The sequence below is a fragment of the Macrobrachium rosenbergii genome, chromosome 1, assembly GCF_040412425.1.
Source record: "Macrobrachium rosenbergii isolate ZJJX-2024 chromosome 1, ASM4041242v1, whole genome shotgun sequence".
Lineage (NCBI taxonomy): Eukaryota > Metazoa > Arthropoda > Malacostraca > Decapoda > Palaemonidae > Macrobrachium > Macrobrachium rosenbergii.
In genome coordinates this window covers 61533125-61550463 of record NC_089741.1, presented here as the reverse complement: position 1 = coordinate 61550463, position 17339 = coordinate 61533125, and the positions used below count along the sequence as shown (strand labels likewise).

At 34.5% G+C, this 17339-nt stretch overlaps 2 protein-coding genes across 3 annotated transcripts in view; one reads left to right on the top strand and one right to left on the bottom strand.

Moving 5' to 3' along the window:
- The window catches only part of LOC136839101 (tetratricopeptide repeat protein 17), a 234977-nt gene extending 230830 nt beyond the window's left edge, over positions 1–4147 (top strand). Inside the window, exon 20 of the mRNA XM_067104750.1 lies at positions 831–4147. Within this exon, the coding sequence (XP_066960851.1) occupies positions 831–959 (129 nt within the window). The 3' untranslated portion in view covers positions 960–4147. The remainder of the gene's footprint in view (positions 1–830) is intronic.
- Positions 4148–5506: 1359 nt separating this feature from the next.
- The window catches only part of LOC136839122 (uncharacterized), a 334910-nt gene continuing 323077 nt past the window's right edge, over positions 5507–17339 (bottom strand). The window contains exon 5 of one of the 2 annotated variants that reach the window (XM_067104788.1): positions 5507–8453. In XM_067104788.1, the coding sequence (XP_066960889.1) occupies positions 8430–8453 (24 nt within the window). In that variant the 3' untranslated portion in view covers positions 5507–8429. The remainder of the gene's footprint in view (positions 8454–17339) is intronic. The other variant, XM_067104797.1, reaches the window with a different exon arrangement.

Here is a 17339-nt window from a genome sequence, read left to right as displayed (position 1 = left end):
TGGACAGCAAGGTTGGAAAAAAGATAGTCTGAAAGAGGATGAAGTAATGATGGAAAAAAGAGAAAGAGTATAGAGACATATTTAGATTCAAACTAGAGAAAAAGATTCCCCTGGTTCGAGAGCCCTCTCGCCCACCACACGGCTTCAACACAGAATAACACATTACATGTTGAACCCATTCTCTCATTGACAGGGTGAAACAATTAAGTAAACAGTTACTGAGAGAGAGAGAGAGAGATATTTCATGTGTAGGTAGAACAAAACTGTTTTGTATTTCTAGCATATTTAGCATATTTTATATCACCAACTAATGAAGAATTATTTCTAGCACTAAACATCATTACTAGGTAGGCAAGTGTACAGAGAGAGAAAGAGAGATAGGAAAAATATTTCATGTGTAGGTAGGCCAAATTTTGTATTTTCAACACTGTTAACATTTTATGGCACCTACTAATGTAAAATTATTTCTAGCACTGAGCATCATCACTAGGTTGACTCAGTAATGATGCTTATTTATTTTAAGCTAAATAGTAGGCCTGTTTTATTTCTGCTGGATTTGTAGCATGTACAGCATTATAACTACATAAAAATACATAATTGTTTTTGTATCCCTTTGATTTATTATTAGCTAGTCTTTATGAATTTGCTGGATTTTTACAAATCCAGACAGTCTGCAAATCCAAACAGGGTCCTCAATTAGTTTGGATGAGTTATGTTTTATTGCATTAAAATTTTTCCCTTTTAAAAATTAATTTTATTCATTGGATGTTAAAAGAATAATATAGCGAGAAATTTGAGTTATTAATGTTTCCTATTTATTTTCATGGTAGGGCGATTTGGAGAAAGCTACAGCATTTTACCAGTCTACCTTAGCTCTTCAGTCCTCATTTGAACCTGCAAGAGATAGACTGAGAGCTATTCAGTGCGCAACTCTCAGTGAGGAATCATTGACAAACTGATTGATGTATTAATCATAGCTTTATAATTTATGTCTGATCTATGTGTTTAAATATTGTGATAACTTTTTCTCTGATGAAGTCATAACCCATCATTTTTTCTCTTTTGTTCTTATGCTTTTATTAAGATGAGTCTCCAGTTACCAGAGAGAATTGGGATTCTTTAGTCGGCTCAAGCTTAGTGATTAGTCATTGCACACTAATTTTACCATATTTGTAAAGCTAAAAAAATAATGTCACTAAAGCTCCTAAGAACAAAAACTGTTAGGTCACATCAAGTTCAGTAGGCTCTGCTGTAAATTTTATATTATCAGCCTTACTAGTACAAATATTTTCAAATTAATTTTAAAGATTTATGTGCCATGTTTACCTAACATTGTAATAGGTAATTTTTTTGTTTTATATGAACACTTTTATTCAATGAAATTCCTGAAGGTAGAAAACGTTATGGTTGGAATTGCACCTTTATATAAAACCTAGGTTACTTAGGGACTTGGCAGCCAAGAAGAATAAAGGCAGTAATTTTATGCAAAGTTCAAGTAGCCATTGAGAGATTTATCACTGAGCATGATCCATGCAGGCTGTTTCATCAGTAAGTTAGTACACAAAACTCTCAAGCATCAAAATTAGAATTTTAAGGGTTTTTGGATTATGGTTGCTTCCTTTTTGTTATGTTACTAGGAATATCAGTTCACTGTGAAGATATTAAACATCTTTAGGAATACACATGATCTAGGTATTCAAGTTCAGAAGACATAAATTATTAAAAATCTGTAGGAAGCAATCTATATGAATTGACCAGGGTATGGTATTGAAGTCCAGATGTCAAATTAGTAGATGTCTGCATTGATGAAAGTACTTTGCAGTTTAAAGTTAGACTTCATAGAGCACTTATATATTCTACTGATCAATAGACTGTAGTGATTAGCATGACTGTGATCAGTTGTGTCAGTTATAGAACAAAAACCTGCATGTATTATTTACCCCTATTGATCTTATGAGTTGATTGTATGGTTTTCATTATAATGGGTATATTAACAAGATTTTTATTAACAAGGTAAGCACAGCTATAGCTTATTCACTGTGATTTGGTATTTATGTGGCCTGTGCATATGCAAAACATACCATAGGAATAGAAGTTCAGCATTACACTAGCTGTAATTAATAGTGCCTAACTTCCTATATATAGCTCTGTAACACTGTTTTAGGAGGAAAGATGTCTGCATGTTTGGGATGTGCATCCTAAGTAGTTATTTTGGGATTCCAGGTTCAGTATTTTATAGTAATGCAGTGTGGACTAATGCTTTTCTGTAGTAGGATTTAAAGCAGAATCAGCAGTTCCAGCTTTTTTGATAACTTTAGTCTGAAATTGTCCTCATACAAATAAATTGTAGGTCTATTTTTACAGTCTAGTGTGGTTGAAAGGGGGAGGAATCTACAGTATGAAAAAAATTCCTGCTTCTCATGGGTTCGCTGCATTTCAGCTGCAGGAAGACACAAGGTTTTATGTTTTAGGTACATTGGGAGTAAATTTCTTTTAACTTTCTTGAAATTTGGCAGTGTTACCATGATCCATTTGTAGGTATTCCTTGTTATAGGAAACCCAATTTTATATGTATAACTAACTTTTGTGGATGTTTTATAGACAAAACAGTGACATAAGAAAAAGCCTTAAATCAAGGAATTCCATGATTTTCTAAATAGTTGTACAGCTTATGTAGATACTGCTATTTAATACAGTACTGTAGTGTTTGATTTATCCAAAAGCTCAGTTAATGGTATTAAGTAATTGTTTAAATGTTGTCTTTAGTTGTGGCTGTTATTCTGTGGCAAGTGGATTTTGATACAAGGTGTACCAGTAATTGAATATTCTTCGAACCTTTTTGCTTAGGTTGTCAAGAAGTCATGTTGTGTAATATCCAGCATATGTCACTGTTATATTATTTACATTATTGGGTATGCAGGTAAATTTGTTTAGAAGAAAGGTTTTTCTTATATTGCTGTGAGACCTGTGTCATTTCACAAAATGTATTTCAAAGTTAATCTGCCTCTCATTTTACTTCTGACCATATATTTTGGACTTATATTCCAATCTTAGAATTTTAGTTATAAATGATTTGTTTAACCAGACCTAAGGGTTTTTCTCAGGCTGGGATTCAATTTTAGAAAGGATATACTATTACCTAATAGGTAAATCACTTCCATCATAACTAATTTCAGTTTGGGGCATGTTCCTTGACAAGCCATAGTGTATATGAGTATATTTCAAAGAAAAATTTAATTTAATTTTAAATGTACTTTTCAGTCATTCATATTGGAAACTAGAACATATTTACTAAATTTTATGTCTGCAATATTGCCACTTGCAAGAAATGTTTGAAGTGGGAGTACACATAAATCATGCCCCTTGTGTTTTTCAGTAACTGATGTCAAATTTTCTATACATTGATATATTAAGTCATCCATCATGTGTTGGGAGAAGGAAAGCTACCAATGTGCACAATGAGAGATTTGTGGAATTTCATTTTAGGAATTATTATATAGCATCTTCTTGGCTGGGAAGTTTCTTCTGTAACAAGGCAAAATTTTAGGCTTTTTCATTTTTTTAGTCACAGAAGTATCAGTCCCAAGTTAGTATTTTTTAAAAGTCCATATTCATGTGGTAATATTTTGTCTGCTTATTAAATACTTGTTTTCATAATCAAAAGAATTAAATTTAAGTCATAGAACTTCTAAGTAACATGTCAGTACTGGGTATTATGTACAGTAGGTTGAATTCATTTTTCAGTCTAGTGTGTTAGGAGGTACTTTTCTACATTATTGCTAGATGTGAAAATTTTAATACTTGTACATAAAAAATTCCTAAATTTTGTTGCAAGTATCTTGTAATGATTTTATTGAGTTCTCAAGACTTCCATTTGTGTGTCACATACAGCCCCATTAAATCTTCAAATTACCTGCACTGAAGCACTTTTGTATTTTTCATGATAAAGGGCAGATGATGTTTTAGAGATTTACATTTTACACAATCTTTTATGTTACTTTATTATCTCAACTGTGAAATTTAATCTTTCCATGACATTTTTGGTTTAAAATTTGTGTAAAAAAATGAGGATTGCAGTATTACAAGGTTGTTGGCATGTTTAACCCTTAGTGGACAGAGGTTAAAATGAGAAATTAACTTAGTAAAACCAGGTTTTATTAATTTTGTCTTACACCTTTTAATGCTGAATTTGATTGTTTCATCATAGCCTTTGTAAATTATATATTAATGCCCACATTCTGCAGTATCTTCCAAGGTAGCATGTCTTTTGTCCAGCTGGCAGTAGTAGTAGAAAGTCTTGCAGTACATGCACCACCCTGAAAGCAAACAAGTACCCATCAGCCACCTACCTCAGTTTGAAGCTTTCTTAAGATCTCTGTTCAGAGTTCTCCTGCTTATTTCCACCTTGCAGCATTGCTAGTCATTGCCATCATCATTATTTTTTTGTTTTTACTGATTTGTCTTTTACGATAATTCATCGGTTTAAATGTAATTTTACAAAAAGGCATAAATAATATCAAAACATCTTAAAATAAAAAAAGTTATCTGAATCATCGATTGCTGGGCGTATGTGTTGCAGTTAACTGATTAGTTACACTTTCCTTTAATCCTGAGAATCTCACTTTCCTGTAATCAATAGCAACATTGTAGTATATTCACAAACAGGTATTTATTCCAAGTATATGTTTTTTGCTCAAGTTGTATTGCCTGTTGGTTTAGTGCCTGTCACCCACTAGCTAACAAGTGGTTATCTATATACTGCTCAGAAGTAGTTTTTGTTCATTTGAGTCATTTCTGCATGTGGAAGGTATAAGCTAAAATTGTTTGTATGATATTTTTGATGTTTTATTGGTAATTTTTTCACAAATTTTTCACATTCACAATTGATTCCTGATCCTATTTTTCCTGTCAAACTTCTCAGCTCCAGAGGTCCTGTATTCCTCACACTGTCGGACTGTGGAACAGTCTCCCTGAGGATGTTGTGCAATTGGAACTTGGAAAGTCCACACCAAGATGCAATGCATGACGGCCCTAAAACAATTCTCGTATTTTAGTAATTTACTTATTTTGTGTTTGATTTTTTGCTAGTGTATCTTTTTGGCAGTTTAGTGTTATACTTTAATTGACAACTGATACATTGTATTTTCAGCTGTTGTGGTGGTATGTGGTGATTTATTTTGTAAATATGGGAGCTTATGTTATGTAGCAGTGTATACCAGTAGGATTTTTCCACAAGTTGTGTCTTCCCATGGTATTTATATACTCGCTGTGGTCTTTGCTATTGCCTCAGTGAATGTAGCAAGGCCATGAGTGGTCACTCAGTGCTAAGAGGACGTACAAGTTTTTGACAGTTGAGGAATGCTGCAGCAGATGTGTCATCTCCCTCCAGATCGACAACTCAGTTGTCCTCATCTCTTAATAGCAGTGAATGATGGGGTGCCAGTTGTGATGTCCCAGCACTATGCCTGCTGTTTTACCTGTGTAAACTTCACTCATTGGTCATTGCCTTCCATGACCACCCCACTCCTGCCTTTTCTGCTGACTGGGCCTTTCACTAGTCTTTGTCTGTTGCTCAACCTTCCCACACTACATCTACCTTGCCATCTGAGCAGCCTGCCAACTCTGACCTTGGTATGCCTGACACTCATCCAGCTGATGTGCCTATACCCTAGGATGATTCTTACATGTTTTGCTTAAAAGAAACTGTTCTTTTCTTACAACAGACTTGATGCAAAAACAGAGGCAGTTAAAAGATGTGACTCCACTATGCTGCCACCTGCCACGAGTGCTTCTACAGCAATATCTGAGCCTCCTGCAGTGACTGTACCACTAAAAAGTCTGCATGGTACTGCTCCTCTTTCCAGTGACTGCATCAGGACCTGTGCTGCAGCCCATGCTTGAATCCATCCCTTTATCAGGTCTTAGTTGTCAAAGTTTGCCCTCTTGAAGGCCCAGTCTAGTTATTTTACAGGTAGAGATCCACTGACAATAACAGAGGCCAGTATTTGAAATTAGAGTGGTTGGTAAAAATTTGACACAGTGCAGTAATTCAAATAATTTTGTTATAGCAATTTAAAACAAGAGGTTCTTGCTGTCTGCTGCCAGTTTGTGGCAGACAGAGCATAGTGCAAAATCCTGAAAGAATTAGTTTTTAAAATGGTGTCAGTTATTTTGTTACAATTCTCACTTTGAATCTTATTTTTTGTGGTTAAAAATTTTTAAAGAAACATTTAATACGTGTACATTTTACCAAATTCAGTTATTCAGTATTTGGGAGGTCCTATTTTTTGCGGCAGAGATTTGATGTTCACAGATGTGTCAAATCATGGTTGGGGACCACACTTATTAGACTATCAAGAGCTAAGATATTTCAGGACAGGTGGCAGCAACTTCACTAATGGCGATGATGTTGATATACTTGAAAAACTATGGCATAACAAAATCTGATACCCCATCACATGGTAAAACTATGACATAACAAAATCTGGTACCCCATCGCATTGTAGGAGACATCTTTGTGTGAGCAGAATGAAATGAAGTTCTTAGTTCCAAGGTTTGTCTTGGGAGGGTCCAACAATAATGGATACATAGCCCAGGGAAGTGTTTATCATCTTTGGGACAATAATAGTAAATCTATTCATGATAAGTTTGAACTACAAACTTACCATGTACTGCTCAGTTCAACCAGACCCTGCAGACTTAATTATTTCCTTCCTGGGGCAATCTGCATGTGTTCACCTTTCTTTCTGCCTTGTCAGATAGGTGTTTGTCAAATTCTGTGCTTCCAAGAACAAACCTATTATCTTGGTTGACAAATAACTCCAGTAGTCTCCTGACAAGGAAGCCTGTCAAGCTGCCTAACTTCCTGAGGTTCCACAGTTACCTTGAAATGCTCGGAGGTTATCCAGTGAAGTCTTGGATGCTGTAGGACTTCTACCAGAAACCTCTACCAAGCCAGTTGGAGCCAGTTCTATAGTTGGTGCAGTGAGAGGCATTAATCCACGTAACTCAGTTGTTCCAGCAATTACAGATTAACTTAACATATGCACTTGTGTAATGCGCAATCTTGCATACAGTATATGTAACCCCAAATTTTCACCCATAAAAAATTATTTTATCATGCGAGGTCCTTTTTTGAGAGACCAAATTACAATAGACTAGCCTCTTTTCCTCCATCTCTTTTTCCCATCTTCTAGTTAAATAAGTTAAAGTAAAAGAGAATGATAAAAGTATCATTAGTAAAGCTATACACGTCGCGTAAGCGCGTACAGCCAAACAAGAAACAGCTGTTTTGGTATGAACAACCAAATCAAATGACAGCAACTGTTTTGCTTGTATTTCAACCATCGTGCAATAGTAAATAATTACCGTATTTAAGTTACAAATGACGTTAAGTAGAATAGGACTGATTTAAACTGCAAATTGTAGCTGAAGCTGAGAAAACAAACAATGTTCAAGCTGCTAATACCTATAAACTATTGTGCATCGGCAACAGGGATGAAACTCCCCTAAACTTCGACATGCCATCAAACTCGACCGTAAATAAAATTGGAGAGAAAAATATTTTAATCAAAACTACTGGACATGAAAGAGTGTATTTTACAGTTGTTTTAATGTTTATGGCAGGTGGGACAAAACTTTCCCCCCATTGGTTATCTTTAAACGGAAATTGATGCCTAAACACAAATTCCCGAATGGTATCGTCGTTTTACGAAAACCTAAACAATGCAAATGATGCATGGTTGCTATGTTTGTATTTTATAATGTAACAGTAATATGAGAATACCTGTACATTCAGTATTATTGGATACAGTGAAGTAAAGCATAACATTTTAAAAGATTCATGGAAAAGATGGATCCTGTTTTTGTTATGTTTGTATTTTATAATATGATACTAATACTAATACTAATTTTATATCTTGTGTATGGTTGACCCCCTTAAAATTTGCTTCAAAATTAGGTCTTCAAAAGTTGCACGATACACAAGTACGAGTATATACAGTAATTTCATTTGGTAATGCCATAACTGTTTATCTCTGCCATTAATTGTTGCAGTCTTTTGGGGGCACATTTTGGGTTTTCATTGGATTAAAAGTTTCATCCAGTCCTTTGCAAAGGGGCTTTCTTGAGGGCAACTTCAACCTAATTGTGATCTTTCTTGGGTCCTGAAGTCATTCCAAGTTTATATAAATGTCACACCAAGAGGATTCATTCTAGCTCTCATGCTGAAGGTTATCTTTATACTGGCAACTGCATCTTTTGATATGGGCTAGCTAGATTCATACACTAGACTGGACATAAGAGCAACTGTCATTTGCACCTGACTTCTAGTTAAGACCCAAGCAACAGATAGCCAGGGTTGTACCTTAGCATTCACCACTCCTTCCCTGTCTTCTGTTATGTGTTAACAAGAGGACTTTCTGCTCTGTTCATTGAGGGCTAGTTGACAGTACCTGTAAAGAACCAGGGATTTCATAGCAGTAGCAATTGACTATTCCTATCTTTGGAGCTATGAAGAGCGCAAGTTAAGAACTTTTAAGAATACTGTGGTATATCTATGACAAGTGCAATTCTATGCCAAACCTGAAGAGAAACTACAAGTATCCTGGCACTTTATAGATACATCTTTACAATGAAAAATGCTCTACAGTTAACAAAGGCTGGGTCCCTGACTCTTACTGTTCCCCCAGTGGTTTCCTGGATCCAGCAGTTACATGTAAAAATATATAGGGATATTTAGTAACTTAATTCTTCAACCTAAATAAGATTTGGTCATATATATGTGACAGTGTTGTGGTAAAACAATTTACATCAAAACAAAACTACTTGCCAATTTTTTCTTAAAAATCTTTCTTATGTGGTCACTTTCCCAGCCCCAGTAATCTTGCAGCATCATTTCCAAACACAAAATATTAGGTAGTGACTGATGGGAACCTGTGCTTCTAAGTGGCACATACACTGTGCTACTACTGCAATATATCTATTAGAAAATAGATAGTTTGGGGACAGAGACTAGCAAATATGGGCAAATACATGATTTATGGGTTTGTATGACAAAACCTTTTTATCCTCCTAATATTTTTAAGAGTTCAGTGTAACTAAACCCAGCAGCCTGAAAGGTAGACACATTAAGGTTTTTCTGAAAGTTGGAATTGTAGAATATGATTAGTGTCTAGATATTTTATGAATTTGTTTATTGCAGTACAGTGTGATCAACAATTGTTGATGGTGATATAGGAAATTTTCAGTTGTAACAGCTATTGAAGCTCAGCTTTAAATGCACACACTGGTATTACAGTAGCAAGTCTGGTTTATTGAGTTTGCCATAATAGTATAGCTAATTTTGACAAGCATCATAAGTTGTGTAGTGGAAGTAAACAAGAATAATGATTTAGTTAATTTCTGCATGAAAAATCTTTTGCTTCCTTGTGTGCTGCTGATAAAGTTTAGAAAAATTCATACCTTCTCAAAGGTACTAACAAGGTTGAACTTCCTGTGGACCCATATTCTTTTAAGTGTGCTGTATGTATTACAGTATATGGATGATTTTGATTTAGATAAGTTTTCCTAAACTTGAGCAATATCTAGTCAGTGCTTACCATGTATAATCTTGGAAGCAATGTGCGGGTAGAGTTATATAGTATTGAGATTATTCAGTGTTAAATTTTGGTGGTATTTGTTTTCTTGAAATGAGATTATCTAGTTGTGTCTTGCCATAAACATGAACTTAAGTTTGCAAATTTGAAGGGCAAATTATACCAAGTATAGTTTTACATTAAATTCAAGTATATTAGTACTTAACTGGGAATTAAGCAGTTTTCTTTGTGTTTGATATGACTATCAAGTGAGAAATTATATGGAAGTAGACCGTTATAAGGGTTGAAATGTGAGTGAATATTTTGTAAATGATATGTAACTAGGAAAGTTTGAATAAAAAAACAGTGAAAAGGGAATTTGATAGACGGAATTGAACAATTGAACAAAGAATGTTGGTTGACTGATAAATTCATGAAATTTTTTCTGGTATTGCACAGATGAAGAGTAGAGAAGGAACTTGATAAGAGGGAATCCACTTAAGAAAAATCTGAAGACTAATAGAATACGATAGCCCAGATATAATATTGTTTTACATCAAACAATAGTATGTTTTAAGGAAATTTAAACATTGTCAGAGAGGAAAATAAGAGAATATAAAGAAGAGTAGTAGTTAGAATAATTACATTAATGAAAAAAACAGTAATTAATTCACATACATAAGAGGCAGTGATTTTTATGATAGAGTACAGTAGTAAAAAATCATAAATGCCTGCAGACCTGGATGTAGACCAGATGGGGTAAAAAGTTTTTTTAAAGGAAAAGTGCATGAAAATGTGATTTCCACAATATTCATGAATGTTATTTCTCAAATTGGACTCGTAATGGCGTATGTATTTACTATCTCTGGATTCCTGTAAAGCTTCAGTTTAAGAACTAGCAATCATATGAATAACTACTGATGGTGGGACTTACACCCTAGCAGGAAGTGTATAAGGTATGCTATTTGGCCACAGAAAGATGAAATTAGATGACTATTCATAATGACTTTTAGTACTCAACTTTTATATTGCTTGAGAAAGAGTGTATCATGTTATCAAGAGCTATTCCTCTTAATGGTAAAGAATGTTATTGGGATCATTTAAGAGACTTTTGGCAGGATTAATCTTGTTGATGTGAAATGGCAATGTTGTGCATGTTACTACATATTCATAAATATGAATTATATGCTGTATATATTTTATAGTTTTTGCTATTTTTATGCATTCATGAATATGAATTATATATGTTGTATATATTTTATATTTGTTTCTGTATTTATAATGTATATATGTTTTAAAAATACTGTACAGCGACTTATGGGTGTCATCTCTTAATTGAAACATTTTGTACTGAATTTCAGGTATTCAAGGTTTTATACTGTAATGCTTAATGCTCTTGCCCAGCTACACAGTCAATTCACATATTTGATGGGTAACTTTCTCTCTAAATTCATTGATAGGGTAAGACATTTTTTTATATAAAGGGTAAAACAAATTTTCATATTTCAAGGAATAGAAATTCCTTAATTGTTTTAGTAGTTATTTATAGTGCAGTTTAATAGTTAAAAAGTAAATATGGTAGCCCCTTGTACATAATCAATTGTAGCTGTATGGAATACTATCAACCCAGCTTATGCAGTTGGGTTGCTTCACAACATGACCAGGAAATGTATATCAATACATTTCTTGTTAATAAATTACAATTAAAGTTGAAAATGATTGTAACCCACCTACCCCATCAGTCTTTATCAAAATTTCTTTTGTCATTACTATAACTTAAAATATTTACTTCATAAACAAATGTGTGAAGAAAGTCTTTTATCATAGTGCTGTATTTTGATGTAAACACAGTAGGAACGATTCTTAGTGTAGCTGATGGATGCTCTCAACAGAAGGGAAGCCCTTGAAGTTATTGACGCATTCAGGCCATATTTTCCTCTGGACGGTATTCAATGTAGAAGGCTAGGCTTCATCACAAGTCAACAGTGATGTTGATCACATCCACAGCAAGTATGTTCCTCCAATACTCTTTCACTAGCATTGAGGAGAAATGACCAAACTTTTTATTATATGCTGCTGATGGTAGGCCTTAATTGTCACAATTCCTTGTCTATAGGCTGAATAGGAGTGGTAGTGTTGGGAGGCAAAAGCACCTCAGTTTTGTGGTACCAGTCATTGGCTTTGGGGTAACTGAAATTATCTGTGAGGAGAACCTGTTCAAAATTTTATTCTTTTGAAGTACTGTACTAATCATGGATTGTTGAAACCTAACCAGCCATGTAGCCATGGTTGAGGATTTATTCATTCCTTAAAGTTGGGCTTCTTGAATACAAAAGCAATGACTCTAGTGCCCCTGGATTCTCGGGAAGGTAAATTGATAGGATTGTCAGCCACAAATCTTTAATGCTAGAAAGCATTGGAACTGCTAAATTCCTTAGCAGCCTTGAACCCAGGTTATGAAAGTCTTGTTCAACATGTTCCAAGAAAAGCATATTTTCCCCATATCAAACTTGCTTAAGCACTGAAATTTCCATAGTGAATCAGTTGCTTCAGGATCTTCATCAGTACTTATTTCTCTGTCATAAAGCAAATACTTGCTCCTGTTAAAGCCCTTGTATTGTACTAGAGTCATTACGTACACAATAAATGTCCCTTTGTAATCTGTTAACCCAATTCAATCCTTGAGGTTGGCAGACAATGATAAAGCTTTTGTAGTATCATGTGGGTGGATAAGCTGGCCCACCTTGATAAATTGGCGCTTTTCCTTTTACTCCAAGCCTTGGTCTTACTTTAAGGAAGACATTCTGACCCAAAAACAGCATTCCATGTCTTAAGAACTATAGAGACTGTAAATTGGGTACTCCAAGTCCCGTCAGTGCAGTTGCCATCTCATCTTTTGTTACTTGGACAAAAAATAGCTCAGCTTTACTACAAAAGTCAATCTTATGCACCTTCTTTTTGCTTGGAATCCTTACTACACTTATTTCACTTGGGAGGATTGATAAGTTGTAAATAATACTTTAATCATTTAAATATAATCACACAATCAAGTTTGCTTACTTCAAAAACCAGAATGCAGCCGTACAAATTTCACTTATGATTCGAACAAATTCATTTGTTAAGTTTCAAAGTTGCCCAGTGCAGTATAGTGGATCAGAGTATGTCAAGATAAGTACTGCACTAAATCTTCTGATTGCCAAATGCTGACTGATGCCATGCTGTTGTGTGCTGGTTCAGAACAACACAGTGCCTCTGATGCTTCATAATCATGCATTTTGCTAGTATGAAATCACTTAATTCATTATAATGAATTTTTGGTGACATTGAAAATAATTGTTCTTATGAAGCACAGTTGAATATGCAGGGCCAGTTGTATATATAGGAACAACCCCAGCTATGCTGGCATATATAAATCCTGGCATATTTACCCAGTATTTAGCATAAGTGCAAACTAATGTCATTAAAACCCACAAAATAAAACCAAGTAATAAGCACTATATAGCATTGTAGTGAAGAATATAGCCCAACACTTAATGAAGACATTAAACTAGGTAAACATCTGGTCAATCTGTAGCCTAGGCTAGCCTTTTTCAAACAATGGCCTTATCTTGTCAAATGTAAAAGTACTGTTGAGCTCATAGCCCTTTCATAAATAAATAAGAATAAAATACAAAGCAAGCTCTTTTCAGCACTGTAGAACAAATTAAAGCTCCATAAACAATTTTTCTCATACTTAATTTAATACAGCATTGTTATACCAGTATGTAAGATCAGAGTCCCATAGCTTAGCCATGATACTTAAGTGGTTGACTGAAGTCAACTTCACAACTGGCCAGCAACATACTCTGACACGTACTACTACCTTATGCCTGGAGAGGTAGTCTGAAAACCCCTCTATTGCTACTTAACAGCCTGTCTTCTTTAAGAACTTTAATTATTTTTGAGAAAATGCCTGTCTGACCATCATCATCCATAGCCTTCTTAGACAAGATAGGTATCATCCTGCTCAGTGTTCAAACAATGCCATCCATGCTCCAAAGTAAAGGAAGAGATGACATTTCAAGGTATAGGCCAGGCTCGAGCAAGTACTGTTTTGAAATAGGTTTGTTCCCCAGGAGTATTCAAGCTTAGCAGTTGTCGCTTACACTTTGATACCACTATCACTTCATCCAGGAAAGTCTAGGTCATTCTCTTTGTTTCTGCAATTATCCTATCATCCACTGACTAAAAAAGAGCAATGATACAAAATGAAAAAAAGGACAACTTGAACTGCTTTCTGGATCCTACTACTCTCAAAGTGCTATTAAGGAAGAAAATATTTGCTCAGTGACAAGCCCTTTTTTGGTAATGGATAATCCATTTTCAGAATTATTAGGCATGCATTATTTCAAGATCTTAGTTGTAAAATAGTACTAAATCAGCAAAAGTCTGTCCATTATTCCACAAAAGTACCATACTGTAATTGATCTTATTCATCTCCATCCATTCCAGCATATGGGTTATTAAGATGCAAGCACAAATAGAGCACACATACCGCTTGCTTAGCTTTGATCAGCTAACTAAATTGTCAGATTTGAGTGCCGATAAGCACATGCTTCAAGGCCAAGTTCGTGCACTGCATTCAGAACTCGTTACCAGCCTCTGGAATACACAAAGCTGTCATTAAGCTTTACAGCTAGTAAACCCAAAGTAGAGTGAACTAGAAGATCCAACTTTCAAGAACCTTTAAAGTGGCAGAAGGCCAAACTTTTCAGCTGCAATCTTTATGTTGGTACCATGAAGTATAACATTATCAGGATGCAGCTGCCAATACCAGAAAAGGGTACAGGATCAACATTAAACTAAGGTCTATATGCAACCTTGTGCTCCATCTTCCTCATATTTTGTTTACAAATACCCTCTCCTCACATTCTATTTGTAAGTGTCCTTAACATATGCTCAAAGCACATCCAAAGAAATGAAGATGTTACAGAATTTTGCCATGGGAAGGTCATCTTCCTATTCCCCTTGTTGAATTATAAGTGAGCAAACAGTAATCAGGGTATGACCACAAAAGCCATGGCTACCATGTTTGTAAAAGATCACTCCAGCATGTCAGCATGAAAAGAGAACAGGGTCAAAAGTAGGTACAAGCACAAACTGAACAGAAAGGGACCTAGGAGTCAGGGAAATAGTAACTCACTAAAGCACAGACAAGATGTGTAAATCAATCAGTGTGAAGCATTCCATTTTATACACTTTGCTTACTGAACACACTTGGTTAAGTCAAGATTGACTGGTGGTGCAATATATGTGATAGCATGTGGTTGGAGAACATAAAGGTTACCGTAATTCAACTGAATTTTTTTTTTTCCTAACCTTACTAAGACTCCAGTGGCCTCATTATTGAATGGGATAATTATCAGCAAAACAAAATGCTCAATAAACCTACAATGACATGTTCCCGAGATGGAAACCCAAATTTACTGAATGATAGCTATTCATTTACATATAGTTGTAAGAAAAAAAGCATTCCACTGATGTAAAAATGTAGGAAAGTATATACTATTGACTAATGAAAAACATTTTTAATTTTAGAACTGAATAAATTTCTTTGAAGAACTTTGCTATATAGTTTGTTTTTGGAAATGTAACTATGAAAATTAGGGAGATGTTTTGTGTACTGTGCATGAAAATAAACCATGTAATGTCTGCATGGTAAGACTGACATATTGAGCCTTGATATGTAGTTTGCAATTCAAAGAAGGACCTGGAGGGAACTCCTTTACTGAGGTCATATCCCTTGTATAGTTGGGAGAGAGCATTACATTATTATTAGGCACTTTTATTTTACAAAGTTCTCTAAATTAACAAAGTTTCTTATTTACATTGTTGCAGCAGTGTCTTATTTCAAATGTCTCCAGCAGTCAAGACAGGTGCCTCTGAATATCTAAGTGCATTACAGGTCACAAAATATGAACATACAACACTGTACTGTATACATACAGTATTAAGAGCCAATTTTGTTTACTTGTGTGTCCATTTATTGTATATATGTATGCATGTTTTGTGTTCCTCACCTAGTCGTTATTCATCCTCTACTGATAACTTTTCAATTAAATGAAAAGATATCAGAAATTAATGTTCAGAAGTATTTTTGATGTACTAGACAGTATATTAAATGTGTAAATTTTCGTAAATAATTTATTTAAAATTCGAGTGCATGTACTGTACTGTACTGTATATTAATAAAATGAATTAATCTACTCTAGCTGGTGCTCATTTATATGTATTATGTTGCAGTATTAGCTATATATGTATGACGAGGCCTATAATAGTGTAAGGTCAATATAGGCTTAAATTCTTGTTTTATATATGTGTACTTATGTTTAAGTATCACTTGTTTCCTATGTTAAATTTAACATTTTGCCAGAGATGTTCTTGTTCAATTTACTTCGGTGGCTACAAAAGATATTTTGACAATAGACAAAAGCTTTGATTTTATACTGAAAATGGCAGCATGAATAAAAAAAATATTTAATTATTTTAGTCTCAAATATAGAAAGGTATAATATCCAACTTTTAGCATAGCTTTTCATTGAAGAGCCTTCAGTTTGTTTTGGTGGAAAGCAACAAAATGTACATAGGATGTTATTCTAAAACATTCCAAATCTTTTTTGAAAGTTGCAGTATAAGCCTTTTATTTAGGATTAAATGAGTCTTTAATGCAGTGGTAGTGCGTTAGTACAGTATAAAGGTTTAACTCAAGCTTATCTGTAGTGTGTGGATTTTTCAATATTACAATTATTACAGAACAATTACAGAAAATGAAAAAGTTAAGGTGTGGTATGCTAAGCTTTTATGTTATTTAATTGATAAGGGTGTACAGGAAGTTTATATCAGGACACTCTTGTTAAATATTTGCAAGGTATATACCATTGTAAAATAGATCTTTGCAAAATTCTTATACATACTCAAATTGTAAAAACTGAAATGAAATATTGTATGTAAAATTTAGAAAGAATAAAATATTCTCTTTAAAATTTTCTGCTTATACTTGCTGTACAGTTCATAAATTAATGTAGTCCTTAGAAGAAATCTTCCTACCTATTGATCTGCTGCTGAATAATCCAGGGTCTGTATTTGATTTAGCACCGAGATGCCATCGGTGCACCTCGTGGTGCATTGAGGCATTTACTTACGATTCTTTGCTGCCTCCGTTCAGCCCCTAGTTGCAACCCCTTTCATTCCTCTTACTGCACCTCAGTTTATATTCTCTTACTTCTATCTTCCTTTCCACCCTCTTCTAACAATTGTTGCATAGTGCAACTGCAAGGTTTTCCTCCTGTTACACCTTTAAAACCTGTTTACTCTCAATTTTCCTTTCAGTGCTGAATGAATCCACAGGTCCCAGTGCTTGGCCTTAGTCCTAAATTTTATTCAAATTCCATTCCATTCATCAGCACCAAGATACAATAATGTAAGGTAAGCATTTGCTAAAGAAAGTACCTTTCATAAATCTGTTCTGTTATTATGGTAACTTAATAATGTAGGATTACTCGACTTTCAACTGTTTGGTACATGACCCTACAGGTGGCTGTAGGGTCACATACCAAACTGTTCCATTATTATGGTAACTTAATGATGTAGGATTACTCGACTTACAACTGTTTGGTACATGACCCTACAGGTGGCTGTAGGGTCACATACCAAACTATTGCAAGTCGAGTAATCCTACATCATTAAGTTAACATAATAATAGAACAGATTTATAAAAGGTACTTT